Raw genomic sequence first — 15,000 nt, 5'->3', positions numbered from 1 at the left:
CTGACGGAGACTTCTGTAGTTCTGCATGGCGTCACTTCGACATGACCATTCCTTGGCCTTTTCCAACACTTCTCTCACAGCCTGGCTGTAGTTCTCGCGAACATTCTCGAAGAAATAATCACTGTCAAATGGACCCTTCCTGGATATAGGCAAATAACCGCTTCCGGAAGTAATGCCAACGGTCTTTGACTCCCTTCCAAGGTCGGTTCTCTGCTGTTGCGTTGCTTGGATGTCCAGGTGTCCGTTGCCAAGCGCTTCCTCGCCCTCCCCCTCTTGGGCAACGACCTTATAGTGGTAGTCAGGCTGCTTGACGACTGCGATAAACATATCTCCATCCTCAGAGGAAGCCGTATAACCTGCTCTATGTGCTTCGTCGGAGACCTGCACAGAGGAGCTGCCGAAGTGAGCGACGTTTTCACGTTCACTGTCTTCTACATTGAGTGGGATGATTTGTTCCTTTATATTTCTCATCTGAAAACCGAAGATATATGCTAGTATGTCAACATATACAGCATTAAACATATTTTTATATGCGTGGGTGTTTGCGCTTAAATATAAAGTATAGATATATGTACACATAATAATATTCTCGTCCAGAGTCATTTGAAGGTCCGTTCTTAATGTCATGCGAAACAACTTACAGTTGTTAAGACGGTAGTGGGATCTTGACCTATAGATTCAAGTGAAGATTTTGATAAGGCAGACACGTGGGATTCGTGAGCCAAGCTGCCACCTATTTCCTGTTAAAACGGAGAGAGGATTTTCATTGTATTCTGGCTTTTATATATCATTTTGTAAAGTTTTCTTGACATCAAGTATTGCATTAGAATATTCCTGGATAAGTGTGATCTTAGTGAAAACACACCATTTTAGGAACCGTGATTGTCAGCACACCATCAGAGGACATGGAAGAATCGACGCCCTCAAGGTTGAAGTGTCCTGGGACGAGGAAGCGTCGCTGGAAGCGCTTGGTCGACTTTGCTCCCCCTTCCTCCCTCTCGACGCGGCCTTCCACCACCAGCTCTCTATCGCTCACAGCCTCAACATTGACCTCTCCGTCAACAAAATCTTGAACGTCGAGAATGAACTGAAAAATAGATGGTATTTTTACCATCGTATTTTTAGACGATGTTTAAAATGCTGAATTAAGGCAATTATTTGTAGGGACTTCATACTGTCTCTCTGTCTCCCTACCTTATGATAACGTTCATCCTCTGAAGACGTGACAGCCTGAGTATCATCTCCTAAGTGACGAGATCGGAGGCTCCTGTAACAGGCCATTTCGTCGACGGCTGAAGACTCCTCTCCCGATCTCATGAGCACTTCTTTTATCGCTTTCTGGAAATCCTTCCTGGTGTCTTGGAAGAAGGAATCGTCAAAGAAGAGTCCCCTTCTGACGATCGGAAGGCGGTTCCCTGACGTGCAGATCTCCCCTGCCTTGTCCCTCGTGGATTGCGACTCGAAGGAGAGGTGACTCTTCCTGGAGACGGAAGCTTCCTCGCTCGCTTCGCCGATATCAGAGCCGCTAATGACAACCTTTCGAGATTCCGATACGGCGCTCGAAGGGACCTGAGTGACGTTCTGACGCATCATTTGGCCTTCTTCGAAACTTGTCTCGGATTCTTCATTTATCGGAATCTTAACACCCTCTTGTCTTCGAAGAGTCTCGCTATCTTCAACAACGCCCTGACTAACGAAGGATTTCGAGGACGAGGTCGTGCTGGCCAGAGGGACGTTTGGCATCGAGACGGACGCCGGGAGAGGCTCTGCTCCTTGTGCTTCCTCTTCAACCTCAATGGGGATGATCTTGGTCTTTTGCTGAAATTCAGCCTGTTGGGTGAACAAGTCAAAGGTAAGATTAATAAAACAAATAATTTTTGTGTAATAGTGAATGCTGTGATTGTGTGAGGACTGTGTCTGTGATGGTGGCAGAGTTCACTGTCAGAGCGCTGGCTTTGTAACTGAAAGATCTAAGGATTATGCATTGCCAGCCACTCTCAGCTGACTGGCAGAGACACATCGGCGGCACCGCTGACCTTCAGAAAGTGCAAACAGTCAAGCAAGGGAGGCTCTGCCAACATGATATAGTATGTATATATGTATGTATATATATACATATATATACATATATATGTATATACATACATACGTACATATGGGATGGAATATGCCTTGCAATATTCAGATAAGATACACGTACTCAAAAGTAACTGAGAAATCAGGGATACCAACAGTTTTGTAGTGTTGACAACTATATTTCAAAAAGTATAGTTGCTTGTGTCAGAATGTTCAGCATGATTTTCTACCGATATTTTTATGCGTATCTGTACGTATATAGGTTTGTAGTTATATATGCACACACATACATATGTTGTAGTTATGAGCCAGTCAAATTACCTTTTTTGGGGCAGTGATTGTGAGAATGCCATCGGAGGACATGACGGCGCTGACGGCTGACATGTCCGCCGTTTCGGGCAGCGTGAAGTGCTGCTTGAAGGTGCCCGAAGCTCCCTCTTCGCCCTTCTCCAGCCGCCCCTCCACCACCAGCTCGTAATCTCCCTCCGCCTTGACCTTCATCTCCCCGACCACGAAGTCATGCACGTCCAGCGCGATCTGCAATGGACACGTATTTTCCCATTTTATTTTATTTTATCTATTTATTCATCATCATTATTATTATTATTATTATTATTATTATTATCATCATCATTATTATTATTATTATCATCATTTTTTTGGGGGGGATGCTCTAGTATTTTGGAAATTTAGGAATACTGTCCAGCTAAAAAAAAAAAAGGTTACACAGATCATTTGTATATAAAAGAAGAAGAAGAAGAAGAAAAAAGTATGAAGTAAAACATTCATATGCAGGAACGGTGCGTACCTTGTGGCTGGTGCTGTCTGAGGTGACGGTGATGGCTAGGTTTTCTTCCTTCAGGTCGCGAGGTCTGAGCTCTCTGTAGCGGTCCAGGACGTCACTCTGGCGGAGGTCCTTCTCGACGCGGCGATCTGTGTTATTCCATCTGCTCAAGGCCTTGCGAACAGCCATGTCGAAGTCGTCGTGAATGTCGGAGAAGAAAGAGTCCTGGAAGAAGCTCCCCCTCTGCGTGATGGGGAAGAAAACGTCCCAAGAATCCCGACGGATCCTGCGCGAGTCGGCATCCGCTCGGTTCTCCTTGCGCACCGTCGATGAAGATTCAGAACCGACGGCCTCCGTGGTCCTCGGCGCCGTGACTCCAAATTCCTGTTTCGACTGCATCTGTTCCTGGGCGCCGCTGGAGGCTGAGGAATCCTGGATGACTTGAGCATCTATAGACTGGGATCTTGCCGAACTCAACGCATTATCCGCGGTTTGTGAAGTTCTTTTGTCGTAGATGTTTTTCAGAGAGCATCTCAAGCACTGGCACTCCTTCTCCGACGTCTCTGATCCTCGGAGGGTCGCTTCCCCGCTGGCGGAGGACGAAACGGTCTGAGTCTCCTCCACGTTGACGGGAATGCTGGTAGATTTCTGCTCCTGTGAAGGAAAGGGGTTTAGATTCTCTGTGTCTATCTCTGTCTCTGTTTTTCTCTCCCCCCTCTCTCTTTCCTTCTCTCCCTCTCTTTCTATTTCTTTCTCTCTCTCTTTCTCCCCCCCCCCTCTCTCTCTCGCTCTCTCAACACACACACACACACACATACACACACACACACACACATCATTCTACATGTGTACATGTATACCCTTTAACATGTAAAATTCTCTATGACCATTAAAAAAAAAAAAAAACTCGGCAAGCAACACAGGCCTACCATTTTGGGCGCCGTGATCGTGAGGATTCCATCAGCTGATATGACGGGCATGATGGCCGTCATGTCAGTGTCTCCCGGAAGGGCGAAGATGCGTCTGAAGGTGTTCGAGGAGGAGGAGTTTCCCTCCTTCTTCTGCACACGGCCCTCCACCACCAGCTGCTGCTCGTCTATCAGGTTCACTTTCACGTCTCCCTCTATGAATTCGTGGACGTCCAGCACAATCTGCTCGTAAAACATTTATTTAAGTTCAACCGAGAAATTTGTAACTACGTACTCGGGTAAAATGCAATCACCTTTTTGTATAATACTCTATTTCATTAAAGTTGTATCATTTCAGCACCAGAATAGGATGAGCTGTGTATACGTGACGCATAGTACATTTACCTTCTTTCTTTTCTTTCACATTTCACAAATAAACATCCACTTTAATAAGATTCGTCTTCTCTAATTATTTGAGGTGTAACTCACTTTGTGTCCTGTGTTGTCTGACGTGACGGTGACCGCCTGGCTCTCCTCGTTCATGTTCTGAGATCGAAGTCGTCTATAACGGCGGCTGACGTCATCCCTGCTATCTGTCACCTTGAGATCTGGTTCATTCCACCTGCCGAGCACCTCCCTGATGGCAGCATCGAAGTCGTGGTGTATATTCGAAAAGAACGAGTCTTGAAAGAAGCTTCCTCTTCGGGTGATGGGTAGGAACAGGTCCCACGAGCTCAGAGGCGATCCTGCGCATCTCCTGCACTTGATAGAGGACCGGGAAAGTCCCACGTCATCAGTGGAAGCCATCGGGGTGAGCACTTGACGAGAGGAGGAACTAAGGCGGAGGACGTGTACTGGCGATACTGAAAGGCGCTGATGGGACCGACACTTTTATAGCGTTGGATGTAGCGCGGGTGTGAGAGGGCGGGTAGGAATAGTACTTCGCTCCCTGCCAAAAATGTTGAAGTTTACCTGTGCTATTTGATGATTCAGAACTGAAATAACTGAATTTCAGGGACGCGGTGAAATGTTGCCTTAGTGTCAAGCTAGGACTCCTATGAAAGAAGTAGCTGATTGTGGAGTACTGTTTAGCATGTTTTCCCTGCTGATTCTTTCTTCTTTAGGTCATATCATTTCTAGTATTTATGTTACCTACTAGTCTCTATTCAGATTTCCAGCAAGCAATAATTAAGTCTATTTTTTTCTGAATATCAAGAACGACACACTAAAAATAAAAGTGATTGTATTGCTGAAGCAAAGCAAATTTTGATTTGGCGAGTTCCTAGACAGATTAACAGTTTTTTTTTATATACAGAAGAGCAACAGCAAAACGAGAAACAACTACAATGCGTGTATTTACTTTTTTATGCTTCAAGGTCTTCATGGTCTGAGCCTCAGATCACGTGGCCTGTCTTCGAAAGACCAATATAAACTTATTCCATAAATTTGCCTGAGAACAAGAAATTAACTCTCAGATGCAAATACATCTTTATACTATTTACTTGTGTGACCACTCATTTTGTTATAGCTAAAAATTATTTCAACATTCTATTCACATAAGTAGATCAGTTAGATGTGTTAAGCTAATATTTAAAATATAAAGGTAATTGACATCTTACATATTGTAGAAGGTACTACAAAAAGATGACTATACCATCTCACAGACAATTAATTAACATATGAACGCATAAACTTGCTACTGAATTAATGATTGGTTAAACAAATTAAACAACATACATTAATACTTATATATTATTGATACTGAGACTATTGAAATAGACATAGACTGTCAAGGATTTAGTATCAAAGCATCACTTTATCGACTCAGCATTCAGCATTTTCTCTATGCAAATATCTTTATAGACCTAACATGCTGTCTTTAATATATATTATCCATACATTAAAACTAGGCTTCAGCACTTATTCACATAGCTGCCATAAGGATATAAAGAAATGTAATAAGAAATATAAAAAAGATGGCAGACACGGCATCATTCGTCACAGATCAGATACAATTAAAATAAAATTAGTGATATGTTTCTCGGTGCCACTAATGAAAATTAATTATTGTGTCTAATATTGATATTTATACTTTCTGTTGAATATCGCACCTGAACTATCTTCTAATATTTATAGATGTAGCCAGAATACCAGAAAATATGTTCTATCAAGATTATTAGTTGAATTAGACATATTTTCAGTTTATTTAGTTTGGGGTAGATGCTCTGTACTCATTTATTTTAATTTATTTATTCATTAATGCATTGGTAGAATATCCTGAGGTGATAATAAACACGAAGCAATCTTAATGTAAATCACAAATCGGCTCTTAATAGACCTAGTAAATTACTTATGCTCTTTCCTTTAATACGAAACTTATTTTTACAGTGTTAAGATAAAGCCTTTCTTGAAAGAGATTCAGTCTTTACAAAAGAGAGCGATTAAACAATAAGAAATATATATTTTTTCCATATATTAAAGCATTTACAAGAAGGAATGTGATACAAAACAGTGCTTCTCTATAAGCATAATGTATCTAAACTGATAGACGTAACATTTATAGAAACAACATATACAGGCTGTATATAGTTAACATCACAAAAATATTCAACTATTGTGTATAAAAACTGTATTGTTTGAAAATATGCATTTTCAAATTTAAGTAGAAATCTGAAATTACTAATATTGCTTCGCATAGGAGCGATGGTAGCGGGAGCGAGAGCCGGTGCTGAAGGCCCGAGAACTAGCTCCTTCCCAATCCGCGAGGGAGTCCTTCGCATCCTTGTCCTCCCACCCGCCAGCTGTGTCCACGTGGGGCTTCCTCTCGCTGCAAAATCCCCTTGCGCTGTAGCCGCTTGCTCTCTTCCTGCAGATGATCGTCAGGATTCCGTCCGAGGACAACACGCAGCTGATGGCGTCTCGCTCGACGAGCTCAGGCAAGGCGAAGCGACGCACGAAGCTCACTCGGGACACTCTGCCTCCGTCCTGCCTCTCTGCTTGACCCTCCACCAGCAGCTCCTTGCCCTTCACCAACTGCACTGTCACGTCGCCCTTCATGAAGTCAAACACGTCCATCACGATCTGAAACGGTAGAATTTTTTTTTATTTAGATAACTAGCTATTCAGTCTTAATTGAAAGAAGGATTCCAAATGTGATATAAAACAGGCTTTAGTAAGAAGCAGTTTCACACCCACCTTGTGCGAGTCCTGATCGTCCAAGATGCCAACAGCCTGATTTTCCAACTTGAGGTTGCGTTGACGCAGACGTCTGTAGTTGTGCATGGCGTCGCTTCGACAGGTCCATTCACTGGCCTTTTCCAGCACTTCTCTCACAGCCTGGCTGAAGCTGTTACGGACATTTGCGAAGCAATAGTCTTCAGCAAACGCACCTCTCCTCTCTATGTGCAAAACCTTGGTTTCCATAGAAAGGCTTGGAATGTTATACTTGAAATCCTTACTGCTGTCATTTGTCATCTTTGTCTCCTTTTTGAACATGTGTCCACCTTCAAACTCTTCGTCATCGTCTTGGAAAGTGACTCGGTAATGGTTATTGGATTGTTTGGCAAAAGCTCTTAATTCCTCGTCATCAGAAGATGAATCTCTCTTCTTCAGATATTCCTCGGCGAGACGATGTCCATTTCTAAATTTCCTTGAAACCGTTGCCTCGACATCGTCCATGTCTTCTACATCAATCGAAAAATGTTTTCGATTATGGCCCTCCTGCGGAACAACAAAGTTATGATGCATATTTACTTTGATGCGATTGTTTCTAGAATGTATTTTAGACAAACGCCTCTGCACGTATTTTGAACAAGTGTTTGCAGTTCTAGTCATATCTATTCTCTTTACTCCCTCAAATAAACGCAGTGCTGGGCACAGAAACATTCCTATACATATTTATATAACAATATATTCGAGCGTATCCACAGATGACCTACCTTCTTTGGAGCCAAAATTTTAAGCACACCGTCAGAAGACATGACTGAAATGACAGCCTCAAGCTCAATGTCTCCAGGAACAACGAAGCGCCGAAGGAACCGCTTGCTGGACTTGGAACCGTCTTCCTTCTTCTCCAAGTGACCTTCGACCACCAACTCTCGCTCGTTCACAGCCTTCACGCTGATCTCTCCAACGTCCATAAAGTCGTGAACATCAATGACAAACTGAAAAAGAAGAAAATAGATGACAAAAGTTCATTCAGGCAATGAGTTACCATGATGTTTCAAATAGCATTTCTTGACTGAGAAACAGATTATTTAATTAGTCAATGTCTGTACCTTATAATGGCGTTCATCTTCCGAGGACGTCACAGCCTGAGTATCTTCCCTCATATTTCGTGCTCGTAGTTTCCTGTAGGAAGTCATCTCGTCACCGCAGGACTTCTCTCCCCATCTGCTCAGGATTTCCCTAACGGCCTTCTGGAAATCCTCCCTTGTGTCTCGGAAGAAGTAATGGGAAAAGAAGTGTCCTTTCCTTGTGATAGGAAAAGATTTCTTTGTGAAGTTAGATAGAGAACCACTTGCGAAACGAGAGGACGTTCCCATAATTGCGTCTTCGGTGACGTTATACTTATTAGTTTCTTGAGGCTCCCTGCCACTTTCTTGTCCACAGCGTCTCAGTCTATTGCTGTCCTCGAAACTGCAATCAAGATAAGGCGTCTCTGTTCCCGACGTGAAATCTCGAGAGGAATGACGAGTTTCCTCGGACTGAGACGTCATATACTCGTTCAGTCCATTTTGGTTTTCATTCTTGGTCTCAAGCAGACGTTTTTCCGCAGGAAGTGAAGGTGATTTCGAGTGAATTATTTCTTTTGTGATGCGTTTTGCTTCAGTTTTAATGGAGTTTTCAGCAGTATTTGCCTCGACATTTCCTTCCTGCAAAACAATAACTTGATACAATATTTACGTAGTGAAGATTTTTTTTTTTTTTAATTCATTGGTGATACCTCCCAGCAAAAGATACATCAATAATAGAACTTAACTAGAACATACCTTAAACATCACAGTGACTGTGAGGATGCCATCTAAAGACATGACAGAGGTGATTTTAGTAAACTGTGGAAGAGAGAAGCGGCGTCTGAAGGAGTAAGAGGTTTCGGATGAGGTTCCTTCTTCCTTCTTCACCACAAGTCCTTCGATGACCAACTCCTCATCAATGACCTTCGCTTGTACATCTCCACTCATGAAATCATGAACGTCCACAATTATCTGGAAGTAATAGGTAGTTTTTTAAATGGCAACCTACTTTTGAAATGTTATTTCGGGAATCGTGGGAGTAATTTATTTAGTAATAATATTGATATTACTCAAAATGACACGAAAAGTAACAATGACAATAATGTCGACTAACCTTCATACAAGACTTGTCTGATGTGACGATAGCGGCCTGATTCTCTTCCCTCAGATCGCGAGACCGAAGCTGCCTGTAGCGTTCCAGGATATCGGTGTGGCGGAGGTCAGTGTCGTCCTCAAAGTTGACTTGATTGCACCTGCCCAACACCTGCCTGAGAGCGGCACAGAAGTCTCGGTGAGCGTCGAGGAAGAATGAGTCTTGGAAGAAGTTTCCTCTTTTGGTGATGAGCAAGAGTTCTTCTGGTGAATCTATGTGAATCCTTCTTGTTCCTTTCAAGGATTCGACAGCTGCAGACTCTTTTGCAATTGTCGTGGATGAAGTAATTGTATCTATTGGGTTGGATTCTTTGGTTTCAGTCGTTTCTTCTGGGTTCAGCTGCCCGACACTATCGACGGCTTCCTTTTCTTGGGTACAATCTCTGGATAACTGCACGGAATTTGTGCAACTCTCAATGGCTGTTGACTGAGTCCTTTTGCTGTCGAGTGTTTCCTCAGGGATTGTTTGGTGATTTAAGTTCTCTTGAACTGCTGACTCGTTCTCATACTTATTTTGCCAAGAAAATTGTGCAAGTTCCTCATCCATAGATTTGGACCTTTCTTGCACAGACGCGGCATCCTCAGTTACATCGAAAATGGTTGAAGACTTTGAGTTCTGAGCTTCTGACTCATTCTGACCCTCAACAACAGTTTCCTGTGAGTCTTTCCCATCAAGAATGTCAACAGATTCCTGGGAATTTTGAAGATGAAGAATTTCAACAGCTTCTTCTGAGACTTTCAGATCCAAAAGTTCAGCAGCTGCCTCTGAATCTTTTTGATCGAGAATATTAACATATTCCTGGGAATCTTGAAGATCAGGAATTTCAAGAGCTGATCCTTTCACTTCAAGAATGTCAACATCTTCCTGCGAGTCTGTAAGATCAAGAATTTCAATAGCCTCTGAGCCTTTCGCTTCAACAATGGCAGCAGATTCCTGTGAGTTTTTCAGCTCAAGATTTTCAGCAGTTTCTTCTGAGTCTTTTAGATCAAGAATATCAACAGCCTGTTGAGAGTCTTCAAGATGAAGAACTTTCACAGTTTCGGAATCGTTTTCATCTTCGGGAATGGCAGACAGAAGAGAATCCTGGGAGGAAGTTCCAAAGTCACGAGAGGTAGACAAATTGCCAGCCGTTTCAGTCATGGCGATCGAACCTTTGTGACACAAGGAAGCCTCTGAAATTTCTGCAAACTCGGAGCAAGACTGCATTTCATCAGACACAAAAGTTGGAGAATCAGTCATCACTTCTTCAGGTACAATAGATTCTACGTTGCGAATAGTTTCTTTGCTTTGATTTTCACTTTCTACAAACTCAGTGTCATGACTCGATCTTGCTGCAGAATCAGTTGACAGAAGGAATTCTCGGGCTTTCTCAGATTCCACCGAGTCCATGCAGTCATGTGTGGCTTTGCTTTCTTTTTCACATTCCTCATGGAGGGAGATGGTTTCATCAGCTGGGTATACCGAGCGTTGAACTTGAGAGGATTTTTGAACTTCCTCAACGAACCTGATCACTTTGTGTTCCTCCGGTTTTTCTGCCTGTTAAACAATTTAAATATAAGCTTAAAATTTATAATTGATCTTATAAACAGAAACACGAGTGAGTGTGTGTGTGAGTGCGCACGTGAATATGTGTGTCAGAGAAAGAGGGTGCTTGTGAGTGTCTCCGATGTGCACATATTTATTTCTAACATCTTTTTATATTCTTAGTACCTGACATTTTCATCTTTGTAACATATAGCATAAGTAATTATCTCCAGATAATCCTCACATACCATTTTTGAAGCGCTGATTGTAAGAATGCCATCTGAAGACATGATGCATGTGATGGCTGTCATGTCAATGTGCTCTGGCAAGGAGAAGCGGCGTCGGAAGGAGTAGGAGGACACGGATGAGCTTCCTTCTTCTCTCCTCTCCACACGACCCTCCACCACCACCTCCGTCTCGCCCGCCACCTTCACCTTCAGATCCCCGTTCATGAAGTCTTGGACGTCCAACACGATCTATGAAAATTGATGTATATTAAACAATAGCCATAATGCTTACATCTGGATATCATATTCGAATTAATAAATGTTCACATGAGGAATACATGTAAACAGTTGAAGGTAGATTGAAAAAATATTAGGATTTATTGATCTTCAAAAGGCGTTTAAACAAATTGTATTAGTAAGAGTGATTCTTGAATCATTTACCTTGTAACTAGTGTTGTCGGACGTGACGATAAAGACTTGGGTCTCTTCCTTCAATTCTCGGGATCGAAGCTGTCTGTAGCGGTCCAGGATATCGCTGTGACTAAGGCCAAGGAAGTCCTCACTGTGTGTCAAGTCGCTGTCTTCGCTGACCCACTTCCTCAGGACCTCTCTGATGGCAGCGTCGAATTCTTGGCGGACATCGAGGAAGAAAGAGTCCTGGACGAAGCTTCCCCTTCGAACGATGGGCAAGATTTCCTCGCCCAGTTTGATGGCTTCAGTCGAATCAGATTCTGATTGCACAGTTGCTTGTTCCTGTTGTTCAGAAATTGAATCATCATAAGAGGCCTTTTCAACGACTGTCGATTCAAGAGTTTCAGCCAATCGCATGAGTTCATGGCCATGAATAATGGGAACGTCTGCACGAACAGAAGCAGTTGTAGACTCATCCACAGACGGATTGTGGCAGATCTTGGACTTTAAAACTTCCTTGGATTCAGCAGGAAATTCGAATTCTTTCTTCAGCTTTCTCGTCTTGCTCTCGTAAGAGTGTTTTCGTTCACACCCAAACTCCATCTGATCCACATTAACAAGTTTCTCGTGAACAGAGATATTTTTCTCCGTCGTGGACGAAACTGCTTCGGGTGTTGAGTCGTGAGCTGTTGATGATTCCTTCCTTTCCTCGGTCGCGGAGAAGTTAACGAGTGAGTTTTGCTGTGGTTCTCCTGCCTGAATGAAACAAAAACAGGGTCATGTAGATACTTAATATGTTACATTGCAGTGTGATTAACATGTCAGGTCTATATTTTTTAAGCATGATTATGTAATGTAAACATAGGTTTATTAAGTTATCCTAACATAAAAAGTAAGTTATTTACCATTTTGAGAGCAGTTATTGTGAGGATGCCATCCGAAGACATGACAGAAGTGATGCGTGTCATGTCAGTGTGATGAGGCAGGGAAAAGCGGCGGCTGAAGGACCGTGTCGAGACGGACGACCCTCCTTCCTCCTCCTCCGCGCGCCCTTCCACCACCAGCTCCTCGTCGACGACTTTCACCTTGACGTCTCCGCGCATGAAGTCATGCACGTCCAGCACGATCTATGAAATTGAAATTGAAATGAATTTGCTTGATTTTTAAGTTAATGAAAATATGGTCAAAATATAGTGACAGGACTGATTATTATCTTAATAATAACAATGTTGAAAGTGACAACAATGATAATAACACTAACAATGAAAATAATGGCATTGATAATGATATGAATATTGATAATTGCAATAATGATAGTAATGATAATGATAATAATGGTGATAATGAGAAAAAAAGAAAGAAAAAGCAGAATGAATCGGATAATGATGAAGCCCATAATAGTATGTGAAGATATTCTGCCACACTCAGTGAAGTTGTGCATATCAAGTATAGATAATCGTGTACCAAGAGAAAAACATCAAATACTTTTGTAATCAATGAGAATATCTTGAATACTTTAGGCAATGCCGAGTGCTGATACACAGAGAGGGGACTGACCTTGAGGCTGGCACTGTCTGACGAGACGCAGAAGGCCTGGTTCTCTTCCCTCATGTTTCGAGATCGAAGCTGCCTGTAGCGGCTCAGGATGTCACTGTGACTGACATCGCCTGTCAGCATGAGGTCGGAGTCGTCGCATTTCTTCAAGATTTCCCTGACGGAGGCGTCGAAGTCTCGGCGAATGTCGGAGAAGAACGAGTCTTGCAAGAAGCTTCCTCTCCTCGCGATGGCCAAGGAATCGTCTTGCGAACTGCCAAGAATTTCCTTTGCTTCCAGCGAGTCGGAAATTTTTGTGAAAGCGAAATCTGAGATCACAGACGACTGCTTCTGTGATGATATTTGGGAGTTGCTTGAGATACTAGAAGCTGTAGTTTGGGTCTTATTCTCGTCGATCTTCTCCTGATGGCATCGTGTGGATTTGCGTTCCTCCTGTTGGGCTGTGTGGGACGTTCTCTGGCCAGACGACGCTTCCTTAGAAACTCCTGAGGTCGTCGAGGAAGTTGAGCTGTGAACTTGTGCATTGTGCGTTTCCTTGACGCTAATGGGGATGACAGTCGTCTTCTGTTGTGTTTCACTCTCCTGTTGGTTTAGGATGGCGTATTTACCATGCGAATGCCTTCTACATTTTAATGAAGTCAGTTTTATAACACCAGAAAAGCGATGATATATTAAAGAAAAGCTAGGACAATACCTTCTTGGTCACAGTGATTGTGAGGATGCCATCTGACGACATGACAGGCGTGATGGATGTCATGTCAGTGGACTCAGGCAAGGAAAAACTGCGTCTGAAGGTGCGCGAGGACCCGGCCGAAAGGGCCTCCACCAGCAGCTCCTTCTCGCCCATCAGCTTCACCTTCACATCTCCATCCACAAAGTCATGCATGTCCAACACGATCTGTGACATGATTCACGCTATCAGTATACAAAACAAAAGTTTTTCATTCGCCCATAAATCGTAAAAATTATTTATTATATTTTTCAACATATAGATAAATTGGATAAGAGTGTGTAGTCTACATGCTACTTACCTTATAACTGATATTATCCGAAGTGACTGTAACGGCCTGGTTGTCACTCCACAGGTTCCGCGATCGCAGCTGTCTGTAGCGGCCCAGTCTGTCGCTGCGGTGGAAGTCGTCATCATCCCAGAAGTCCGCCAGCTGGAGGTCGGCGTCATTCCAGCCGTTGAGGACCTTCCTGATGGAGGCGTCGAAATTGCGGTGTATACCGGAGAAGAATGAGTCCTGGAAGAAGTCTCCCCTTCGAGTGATGGGCAAGAGAGTGTCCCTCGGACCGCGGTGAAGTCTAGAGGAATCAGCTGTTCCTTTGGTCCCAAAATGGCATGAACAGGTTTCTTTTCGTGCAGAAGACGAGCGTTCTGAGTCTGTGCTAAGACTTGACTGTGTAGTTTCCGATTCGTCGTTTGATGCCATTTGTGTTCGAGTTTGGCTGACTTTCTCACAGTTATTCAAAGTGGAAGTCTGAGTGAAGATATTTTCCTTTGTAGTTTCCGATTTCTGTGAGGTAAAATGTAACATAACATTAGTATCAATATAATATTGGGTTTTTCTTTACAACATTAATTTTCATATATAAATTGATTAGGAGAAAATCCTTGACTCACCATTTTTGGCGCAGTGATTGTGAGGATTCCATCTGTGGACATAACGGACGTGATCGCCGCCATGTCTGTGTGTCGAGGCAAAGAGAAGTAGCGTCTGAAGGAGTGTGACGAGACGGACAGGCTTCCTTCCTCCTTCCTCTCCACGTGTCCTTCCACCAACAGCTCCTCCTCGTCCAACACCTTCACTCTCACATCTCCTTCCAGAAAGTCATGCACGTCCAGCACAATCTGGGAAACAGAATTTATATGCTATGATTTTAGCTCTTTGTGGACTTGCTCTGCGAGTTTACACACTAGTTAACCGTGTCTTGTTTAACAGACAGTTGTTATATCGACTCACCTTGTGACTTGTGTTGTCAGATGTGACTGTGACAGCCTGGTTCTCTTCCTTGAGGTTGCGAGATCGAAGCTTTCTGTATCGGTCCATAATATCCTCCCGGCGGAAGTCTTTCGCTTGGAAATCGTCGCCACTCCATCTGGCCAACACCTCCCTGACGGAGG

The 15,000-nt window shown here is 43.2% G+C and overlaps 1 protein-coding gene across 1 annotated transcript in view; it reads right to left on the bottom strand.

Moving 5' to 3' along the window:
- LOC113825302 (uncharacterized) overlaps positions 1–15,000 on the bottom strand; it is a 15,880-nt gene that overhangs the window by 611 nt on the left and 269 nt on the right. Inside the window, 25 exon segments of the mRNA XM_070124903.1 lie at positions 1–471; positions 642–740; positions 866–1,087; positions 1,195–1,830; positions 2,398–2,613; positions 2,885–3,514; positions 3,790–4,011; positions 4,258–4,656; positions 5,192–5,218; positions 5,697–5,700; positions 6,449–6,849; positions 6,964–7,488; positions 7,707–7,931; positions 8,046–8,642; positions 8,760–8,975; positions 9,118–10,692; positions 10,929–11,156; positions 11,349–12,074; positions 12,224–12,445; positions 12,876–13,454; positions 13,567–13,783; positions 13,904–14,160; positions 14,162–14,392; positions 14,500–14,727; positions 14,840–15,000. The exon segment at positions 1–471 is cut by the window's left edge and continues 60 nt beyond it; the exon segment at positions 14,840–15,000 is cut by the window's right edge and continues 269 nt beyond it. Coding sequence (XP_069981004.1) covers positions 1–471; positions 642–740; positions 866–1,087; positions 1,195–1,830; positions 2,398–2,613; positions 2,885–3,514; positions 3,790–4,011; positions 4,258–4,656; positions 5,192–5,218; positions 5,697–5,700; positions 6,449–6,849; positions 6,964–7,488; positions 7,707–7,931; positions 8,046–8,642; positions 8,760–8,975; positions 9,118–10,692; positions 10,929–11,156; positions 11,349–12,074; positions 12,224–12,445; positions 12,876–13,454; positions 13,567–13,783; positions 13,904–14,160; positions 14,162–14,392; positions 14,500–14,727; positions 14,840–15,000 — 9,314 coding nt within the window.

Source organism: Penaeus vannamei, chromosome 9, assembly GCF_042767895.1.
Source record: "Penaeus vannamei isolate JL-2024 chromosome 9, ASM4276789v1, whole genome shotgun sequence".
In the NCBI taxonomy this organism is placed as follows: domain Eukaryota; kingdom Metazoa; phylum Arthropoda; class Malacostraca; order Decapoda; family Penaeidae; genus Penaeus; species Penaeus vannamei.
Note: the sequence above shows the minus strand (reverse complement) of the source record. Positions and strands in the feature narration are given on the sequence as shown.